The sequence below is a fragment of the Lathyrus oleraceus genome, chromosome 7, assembly GCF_024323335.1.
Source record: "Lathyrus oleraceus cultivar Zhongwan6 chromosome 7, CAAS_Psat_ZW6_1.0, whole genome shotgun sequence".
NCBI lineage: Eukaryota > Viridiplantae > Streptophyta > Magnoliopsida > Fabales > Fabaceae > Lathyrus > Lathyrus oleraceus.
In genome coordinates, this window is record NC_066585.1 from 111,377,339 (window position 1) to 111,387,868 (window position 10,530).

General features: G+C 32.9%; 1 protein-coding gene across 9 annotated transcripts in view; it reads right to left on the minus strand.

Annotated features, from left to right (window-relative positions):
• LOC127105032 (protein MET1, chloroplastic) overlaps window positions 1-6,746 on the minus strand; it is a 41,387-nt gene extending 34,641 nt beyond the window's left edge. The window contains exons 1-5 of one of the 9 annotated variants that reach the window (XM_051042207.1): window positions 6,526-6,688; window positions 5,870-5,976; window positions 5,684-5,778; window positions 5,449-5,525; window positions 4,855-4,975 (exon numbers count right to left, since the gene is read on the minus strand). In XM_051042207.1, the coding sequence (XP_050898164.1) occupies window positions 4,855-4,975; window positions 5,449-5,525; window positions 5,684-5,778; window positions 5,870-5,891 (315 nt within the window). In that variant the 5' untranslated portion in view covers window positions 5,892-5,976; window positions 6,526-6,688. Of the gene's footprint in view, window positions 1-4,854; window positions 4,976-5,448; window positions 5,526-5,683; window positions 5,779-5,869; window positions 5,977-6,525 lie in introns of all 9 variants that reach the window. The other 8 variants (XM_051042205.1, XM_051042196.1, XM_051042203.1 and 5 more) reach the window with 8 other exon arrangements.
• Between the last annotated feature and the right edge of the window lie 3,784 nt (window positions 6,747-10,530).

The following is a 10,530-nucleotide window of genomic DNA, read 5'->3' on the forward strand; positions in this document are numbered from 1 at the left end:
ATTCCAAAACATGAATAACAGACAAATGATACTAAGTATCTAAACAAACAGTAAAACAGTAAAATGTATAAATCCTTTATGTTAAACATATGGAAGATCTACTAAAAACTCCATTAAGTTGGTCGGTTTCAAGTGGAAAAAAGTGGGAAAAGGGACACAGAAAACAATTGAGTCTGGTAGTTTTACTTGTATAATTGTAGGCCTTCTCTCAAATCATTTTCCCGATGCTCTGTCAATTCTTTTTTCCTTAAACAACTTTGCATCTGAAATTTTTATCATATCTCAAGCATTGTGATTCAGTCCCAAAATGTGGTGTACATTGTTGATGTTGAACATTTTGACTTAATCAGTATGGATCAAACAAAAGTACACTATTTTACTTTTTAAAAAAAGGTTTTGAAGTTCATATATACAAAATTCCTCATGTAATGTTCAAAGACAATACCTTGATCATACAACCTCAAAGTGTACCAAAGTCATTTTCAAAATTTTGAGAATATTCATCATTATATGAAAACTTCACCAATCATCGCGGCAGACAGCATGTTAGACAGAAAAATCACCAAAAAAATCACCCTCTAGAGATTGTTAGAAATGATTTTGTTTGAATAAACGATAAACACATGAACATAATAATGGTGTTCACTTCAACCAATCTACCAATTAGAAGCACAAGTATAGAAAATATTATAAGCCAGCAAGCAAGCTAATTTACAAAGTAGTTTTTGCTGTCAAATGTGAGTAATGTGTTGATGTTTAATCACTAAGTGAAAATATTTAAAATTAAGAGAAACGAAATGAGAGTGTAAAGATCTTCAACTTGTATTCTAATATAATAGCAAGTCTGCAGAAATGAAACTTAATGTCTGAAATTTTTAAATATTAGGATCTTCCACGACAAAATGCTTCATCCTCGAAAAAGGATAGTTTACAATTGTAGCATTGAATACTATTCCAAATATAATAATCTAAATGTTGCTATCACTAGATACAGATTCATGACAGGGTATAAAGCAATACTCAGCAGAAGTCAATTGAGGCATAGAAATTTGGTGAAACTCAATGGTTGGTGCCACAAGAAGAACGAACTTATCCTAATATACAAATACAAACTGTAAGTAAAAATAAGGATTATATGAGAAAGGATCCAAGAGGGGTGCATCATGGTGTTTGTAAATCATGGAAATTTAAGCATTCATTACTTTTTAAGGACATGGCACCCCAAAATGTATGAACCCCACCTCCCAAAAAGAGAGGGTTCAAGGGACTAGGCTCACCAGGTGTTATGGACTGGAGGTACAGCGGCCCGTGATCCTTCCACTGTCAAGAGTAGGAAGTGTTCGCTGCTCTGTGAAACCAGCCTCACGCTATACCCTCCTGTCTAAGACACACAAGACAGGTGCCTTCACACAAGTCTCATGGGTCAACTCACAACTTGGAGCGGGCAGGCCAGCATGGTGCAACCACCAGACCAACCTGTTAAGCCTTAGCCATGTTCCATCACCTTATTGCCCCCACATGGGTCACAAGCTGGCGCTACTCAGCTCAGCGAACTAACTAGCATATCAGACATTTATAAACACTTACTTGTGTGATGTTCTAGCCAACACGGGACTTAATGAATCTAGAATGGTGTAGTATTAAGTTAGAACATGCTTTCTTAAATGTTGTGGTTGATGTTATAATACATATATAGGACTGAATTAGTCACAACATATATAGAAGGATTAAATCTATTCAGAAAGTTATACGCAAACTAAATACACTCAAAAAAATGATTCAAAACCAATGTAGTGAAATGCATACCTGGTTTAGCTTAGAGTATCAACAATCAACATTATAACTTTTGAGTGTTGCTGCTTCATTTTCTGGCTTTTCTCTAATGCTTCCTAATATTTAGCATCCCATCGGCATCTTCCATATTCACTGTTTGTTTGTTATAGTTGGCTTACTAGCATACTTTAAATCGTGGTTGCAGTTGCGGTTATGCTGCAAACTTTTATATGGCAGGAAATTACGGCCAATGCGATGTTGCGGATACCTCAAAATACTTTTATGCTGCATCTATAGTTCCAGAATGCAATATAAAATCATGCTTAATATATATTATGGATATGTATTTCTTGCAATTATGAAATCACATAATTGACAAAGTCATGCATTTTTTACCATCTGATCAATCCGATGTCTCACATCCAACCTTGTATAATAGATTCGATTACGGCAAATGCAGACCAGCTGGTCTTAATTAATTTAACAATCTAGATCGTATGATTGCAGCACATGAGGGATTTCCTGACTACAGGGGTTCGAACCCACAAATGCTTATAATAAAATGTCACGAATAATGATTGTGCAAATAAAACATGAGATACTTTTAAAACTAACAATAGTATATTGAAATTTCTTGTGGAAAGCATTATCAAAACATACCAGGAGTGATATAACCATGTGTACCAGTAAAAAAGCTATAACCCATCTGAGATTTCTCAGCAAACCTTGCAACACCAAGATGCTGCTATGAATAACAAGTGGAGAACAATCATGGTGCAAATAGAAAATCCTTTTTGCACCTCCCAATGCAATTTATACCTGTGATTCCAATCCCAAGCAACTTTCTCGTCTTACATATTTCTACGAAGAGCTTCAAAAAGATTACCATTTGGCATATACTCAAAAACTAAAAGGTTGGTTCCTCCTTTAAAAAGCCAGCATAGAGTTTAAGTATATTTCTATGCCTGATTTTCCCTAAAATCCTCATTCCATCACCTTCCTCTAGTTGCTTCACAACCACTACCGTCCCATTTTTCTTTAACGCGACTCGATAAACCTTTCTGGTACCACCATGGCTGATTAAATTATCTTCATCCAAATGACTATTCATCAGCATCAATATCCACTTGGTGAAAATATGATAATTTCCTTTTTTTAATTGCTTCCTTTTGACATTTCTGTAACTTTTTTGCTCTTCAAATCATGACGTTCCTACAGATCAAACCACGGCGATGAAGATAACAACAATGATCAAGAGCGTTACATGTTTATAACCAAAGAGAATGCTTCTATGATCATGATCTTCATCATAAATCTTAAAAACATAATTTATTGAAGTTTTTGGAATTTTCTCAACACATAAACCTTTGTTTCCAAACAAAGCTTTCTCTCCACCAACAAAAACAACAATGTGGATATTGAACATTTTGATTCAGTCCAATCTCAAACATTATGGATCAAACATAAAGTATATTGTTTTAATTTTCAAAAAAGAATTTTGAAGTTCATAAATACAAAATGACACCTCATGTAATGTACAATTACTTGATCATACAATCTTCACTAAATTAGGCCTCCAATTACCTATATGATATCACTAATCTTAAAGTGTACCAAAGTCATGTTCAAAATGTTGAGATTAATCATCATTATAATGAATGTGATTATTGACCATTAGTCGTGACTATAGGTGAAAAGTCATTTAAATAGTTAAATGGATTCTTTGAAAAGCTTATAATACATCATTAAAAGTAGCTAAATGGATTATTTTAAAAGCTTATAATGCATTATTTGAGATTTGAGCATGATATGATATCACTAATCTCAAAGTACCAAAGTTCAGAGGTTATTCTTATAAAAAATATTAATGCTAATATCAAACTCCACAATCATAAGCTCAAAGAGAGAATAAGAAATTACAGCTCTGTGGCATTACATAAATAAGTATCACATAAACAAAAAAATAATACAATGCTCAAACCATGTCCAAGTAACATTACCATGCAAACTCTTTTCTATTCCAACTACTAGTGGCAAATTGGATGGACCAGATAAGAGGCTTGAATTTCAAGCCTCTCATACATGTCTTGGGGTCAGAGTGAATGAAAGAAGCAACATATAACAAGATATTGGTGTTATTAAAAGTATTGATGGAAATGGACAATTTTATTGATCATAAGTTTCTTATATATCATACTAGTACATAAAACATGATCCTGCAAAGGTGGCAACAAAAAAATTGAGACCTATAATTAACTACAAAATATACATGGCGAAATCAAATGTGATGGAATCATATTGCTCAATCAATTCCTTAGAGCTAAACCGATTGTTTTCTTGTGTCTACGTAGAGGAGTCAAATTTCTTTTCTAGTATGAACCAAAAAAGTGATGGTTCAAGGGGCTAGACTCACTAGGTTTTAGTGGGCTGATGGTGCAGCGGCCTGTAATCCCTCCACTGTCAGGAGTAGGAAGTGTTCGCTGCTCTGTGAAACCAGCCTCACGCTATACCCTCCTGTCTAAGACCAACAAGACCCATGCCTTCGCACAAGTCCCGTGGGTTAACTCATAACTTGGAGTGGGCAAGCCAGCATGGTGCAACCACAAGACCAACCTGTTAAGCCTTAGCCATATTCCATCACCTTGATGCCCCCACATGGGTCACAAGCTGGCGCTACTCAGCTCGGCGATCCAACTAGCATGTAAGACATTTATAAACACTTGCTTGTGTGATGTTCTAGCCAATGTGGGACTTAAATGAGTCCAAAATGGTGTAGTATTAAGTTGGAATGGACATGCTTTCCTAAATGGCTTCCTTTGTACTCGGCACTCCCCAACTACTTGTGACATGTTATAACACTAATCAATGAAAAGATGCGATTGAGGGATTTAATGTACATATATAGAGGGATTACTGGAACAAATTAGTCACTACATATTTAGAGGGATTTAATGTACATATATAGAGGGAATACTTGAACAAATTAGTCACTACATATTTAGAGGGATTTAATATATTCAGAAAGTTATACACAGACTAAATACAGCACATACAATTTGTAAAGTGAACAAACATATATACCTGATTCAGCTTAGAGTAACAACAAGCAACATTATAACTTGCCACTGCTGCTTCATCAGGCTCTGGCTTTGTTCCCAAAACTGACTCAAATTTCTCTAATGCTTCCTCATACTTAGCATTCCTTCAACATTTAAACAAGTAACGGACATTAGGATTATCAGGAAGATATCATTAATTCTTTTAATCCTATTCTGGATGTATATACTTTGAAATTAACACTTTTTCTTGTCTCAAACTAGGCGTTGCAGATTATAATTTCATATAAAACTGTCATGTACACCTTGTCTTTACAAGAACAAAGTCACCAGTCCTTCATTCCTTATTTTAATAAGCAATTAAGTAATAAAGGGAAATATTTACTAAATCCAGCTCACCGTCATGATTTTTGTATATATGCATGATTATATGTTAAAAACCAAAATTTCATAAAATGCCCAATAATGACATGAGCGAAATGACACTTCTAGACAAGGAACTGCACTTAATCTCTATAGCAGATTGAACATTATAATTCCATTTTGAAATGAAGGAAAACTGTTAAAAAACGTAATAAGAACAGAAAGAAAACGATTTTCTGAGTCGACAGAGTCTTACTTGTATAGTCGTAAGCCTTCTCTCAAATCATTTTCCCGGCGCTCTTTCAGTTCCTTTTTCCTTAGGTAGTTTTGCATCTGGAATTTTTACAAGATTGAGGAATGAAAACGGTTGTAACCCCACATGGAGATACAATAGTGACATATTTCAATAGAAAATAAAATATCTTATATAAAAAAAAGGGTTTGAAAATTTAAGAAATACAATTTTGTAGTTTAAATTTAAAGAAACTTACTTGAATTTCCCTGACTTTGCTACTGACTACACCAGAGTTCCTTTCAGCTCTGATGATCTCCTTCTCAGTGAACTCACCACCTGTTTCTATCTTTCCTGTGAAGAAACGGAAAGCATGGTTCACAGATCCATGTGCTAAGTTCACAATCAGGGAAACATTGCAAAAATGCATACACAATAAACTTACCATATCTTTTCTGCATTCTCATGAGTAACGGGCCTATTCATTGGCGAATTGTGTACATTGTTCTTCCATATTCCGCGGCTGGCCAAATTTCGGTCCCAAAAACAGCACTGCAAATGTTGAACATTTTGATTCAGCCATATCTCAAACACTATAGGCCTCTATTTAATGCACATAGGACACTTTCTTTATCATACAACCTCAAGCCAACCTTCACTAAATTAGGCCTCCAGTTACCCGCTTTGAGCATGATATGATATCACTAATCTCAAAGTATTAAAGTCTAAAAAATATTAATGCAATATGAAACTCCACAGTCATAAGCTCAATCTTGACCAAATAAGTTCATGTTTGGATAAACAACTTAAATAAGCGCTTATCATAAAATGCTTATGTATAAGCTATTTTCCATAACAAAAAATAAACTAAAATGAAACTGTTGTTATCTAAACTATTGGCTATTTTTAAGCTATCATGGGGCGCTTGTCAAAATCAGCTGAAAACAACTTGTGAAAATGCTTATGTATAAGCGCTTACCATACCATAAAATGCTTATGTATAAGCTATTCTCCCTAACAAAAAAATAAACTAAAATGAAACAGTTATTATCTAAACTATTAGGTATTTTTTAAGCTAGGTATAAGCTTCAAGAAACAAACCCTAAGCCTTGTCAGCTAATCTCTTCCTTTCACAAATTTGAGTCCATAAGGTTGGTCAATATCTACCTCTTTGGATGCTTCTGACTCAACATCAGATGAAGCTTTAACCACGAAAAGGAACGGTTTTGACAAATGGGTATTTGAGAAACAACAATAAGAAGAAGGGTTTCTTCAAGAGCTTTACCCGGGAAATTTTTATATTTTTAACGTCATTTTTGCAATTTTATAATTAATCTATAAATCATTTATTTATAACCTAATTATTTTATGATTTGTATATATCTAATTGATTAAATTTTAATTTTATAATAATTTAGGCATAAGAGTGTGTTACAGCATTAATTCTTTTGTTTAAATAATAATTTAGGATAAATTATTAGTTAGAGGTATAAGTATAGAATGGTTTTGATTAATTGATGTATTGATTATGATAGTATTCTTTTATCTATCGTATTTTTTTTCTTTGATTTAATCATTCAATCATTATGTCCAAAAATCATATAAAATTTTGTATAAATCTCCTACCGTACAAAACTATTTTCAATCATTATGTTGACAGAGGAGTATGAACTATTTCGTATGGAACTTGGTGAAGTTGTGGAATCCATGCATACTTGTTTTCTCCACTTAATCCACGAGTTAGAAAATTTGGATGCATACATTTCTAATAAAGAATGTGCTAACAAAAAATTTGAGATCAGTGTCTAGGGAATGACACATTAAGGTTACAATCATTAATGAATCAAATGATCTAAATAATTTGGGTGTTTCAATCTTATTTAGAAAATTGATTGAACATGAAAATGAATTAAGAAGGTTTGTGACATTGAAGTAAATACCAAAAAGAAAGAGAAATGAAATAAGAGAAGTTGGGCATCTCCTTGAAAGCCTCGTTTCCAAGGCAAGGAAAATATAGGAAAATGATGAAAGTTATGACGAAGATTCTTCCAAAGAGAAATAAATGGGGTTATCTGTCAAGCGTTATAATCAATACATAAAGAAACACCAATTTAAGCACTCTGACATGAATTTAATCAACTTTAAGAAATCCCATCCACGTGAGAAAGAAGAAAAGTAAAAGGAAGAAAGTGTTACATGTTATGAATGTGGAAACTCATGTCATTACCTCACTACATGTCTCAGTCTTAACAAGTGCAACAAAACGAAGGATAAAGCCTCCTACGAGACAAATGGTAACCATACCAAAGGTCATGGGCTTATATCACTTTAGAAGACGAAGACAAAAGATCCTCTTCATCTTCTAGTTCGAGCTCAGATGATGAATTTTCAAATTTGTGCTTAAAGGCGCATAAAACGGATAAAAACACTAAGGTATATTATTGAAATAAAATTGATTTGTAGCATATCTTTAAGGTTTTGATGATAAGAAAATATTTCAAGAACAATGGACTAAAATTTATGAAGAGAACTTAGTAATGGTACTAAGAATAGATATTTAAAGAGAAGCAAAAGATCCAGATTCTGAAAGATCTGAAGCTGAAGACCAAAATCTGAAGACTCTGACTCTGAATGAAGTCAGCCTCTAAAAATCCAAACTCTAAAGACTCAGCCTCTTAAGATCCAGACTCTGGAGATTCAAACTCTAAAGATCCAGTCAACGCAAGGATCGATGAGATTCTAATAGGCCACTATCAGACTCTAGGGACATTTTGCCTTCTTTTGATCACATGAATACTTAAGAAAAAATCTACAAAAGACACTGGGATGCAACATATAATTCCTTTTGTAGAAAAATACATACCCATTTGACAATAAAAGATTTATTACCCTATCAAACAAAAAGCACAAGTTTAACTTATAATTTCTTAACACTTGTATACTCTAGAAATTCCTAAGTCTAAAAGAGTATTAGTGTGTTGTATTTTGTTTATACCTCTTTATTGTATATCAAGTGTAAGAAACAAACAATATTTTCTTTATAAGTTAGATTGTAAGAAGTTTTTTGCCTGTGTGCTTGAGAATTTGGAGTCTCTTGCTTGAGTGCTTGAGCATCTGAAGTCTCTTGCTTGTTTGTTTGGGCATTAGAAGTCTCTTACTTGTGTGTCTGAGCATTGGAAGTCTCTGGTTTTGTGCTTGAGCAATTGTAATCAATTTTGATTATAGTGAAATCTCTTAGAGTTGCAAGGGGACTGAACTACTTTCGGTTGTAGGAAGAACCAAGATAATTGCTTCTCTCTCTCTCTCTCTCTCTCTATATATATATATATATATATATATATATATATATATATCCTTTCTACCTTTGAATTTTTTTAATCCACTACTAAACACTTAACTCTGATTCAGATTCTATATTGTATGCTCAGAATCTAATAAGAGAATTTTTAGAAAAGAAAGAAAAACCTACCACAATTTAACCATCACCCCTTCTTGTGTTTTTCTCACATCCAGTTGGCATCAGAGCATGGTATGTACTTTAAATACTTAATCGTGATATAGAAAAGATCCTGAGAGAAAAACATGATTGATATGTCTGAAACCTTTGGTTCCAAAAACACTGTTATTGTAAACTATGATAATAATGCTTCTAAAAAGAATAACTATACAACTAGACCTCAAACTTTCAGTGGAGACTCTACAGAGTTCGAATGATGGAAAAGTAAGATGTACACTTACATCATAGGTCTTGATGATTAGTTGTAGGACATTCTTAAAGATGACACTTATATTCCAGTTAATGGAATAGGAATGGTAACTGACATAAAAAAGTCTCACACATGCTCAAAAGAAGACTTATAGGAAACATCACAAAGTTAGAGGCGTTTTGGTAAATGTTCTACCCCACTATAAATACATCAAAGTTTTTGACAAATCTATTTCTAAAACCATATTTGAATCCTTATATGCTACATATGAAGGAAACCAACAAGTAAAAGAGGCAAATGCTAACCTCTTGGTCCAATAGTATCAAATGTTCAAAATGAAAGAAGATAAAGATATTGAAGCCATGTTTTCAAGGTTTTAAGTTCTCGTATCTGGTCTTCAAGTTCTGAACAAGAGATATACAACTTATGATCATATCAAGAAGATTCTTAAGAGTCTTCCTGTTAGAAACATACCAAATGTGACAACCATTCAGGAAGCCAAAGATGTAAACACAATAAGTCTTGAAAGCCAAATAAGAAATCTCCAAAGTCAAGAGATGGAGTACAATGGAGATGAACCTACCAAGAAATCAATGTCTCTTGCTTTAAAATGTGTTACTAAACATGCCAAGTCTTCTAAAATTTGGGATTCTGAAGATGCAACTCATGCAGGAACTTCTGAAGAAGATTTTGATGATGAAGAAATGGCATTTATTATCAAAAGATTTTGGTATCAAACAAAAAAGAACAAAAGATTCTCAGGAAAAAGCAGTGGCTTCAGAGGATCAAGTTATAGAGAAAAGAAAGAAGACTGTCAGGGATCACTATTACAAAAAGTAGATACAACCATGGCACCATTATCATGATCCTTCAAAGAACTGTGGTGATATCTCTAAATTCAGATGCGTATATAATTTTTTATTTTTTAATTAAAAGATAATTTATTACTACGGTTTTTTAAAACAATAATGGTGATATCAATTGACGTTTCATGAGTTCGACTCTCAGCGTCTGCTAATTCGTGATTTTCTTCCGAATTTAGCACCACCATTAATTTGTATTTAAACAAAGAAAGATATATCACTGCAATTATTTAAACAAACCATTGTGGTGTTTTTTTCTATTTTTATTTTTATTTTAATAACTTAAAACCTGACGCTTTTTTTTATAAATTACCAAAATGATATCACCATGGTTGACTAAAAACACCGTTGTGATAGATTTTTTATTATTTTTTTAAAAAATTATTTGCTTAAGACCTGCCGTTTTTTTTATAAAATATAATTAATGTAAATATGATATCACGACGGTTGACTAAAAACATTGTTGTGATATATTTTTTATTATTTTTTTAAAATTTTATTTGCTTAAGACATGGAATTTTTTATAAATTTCATCA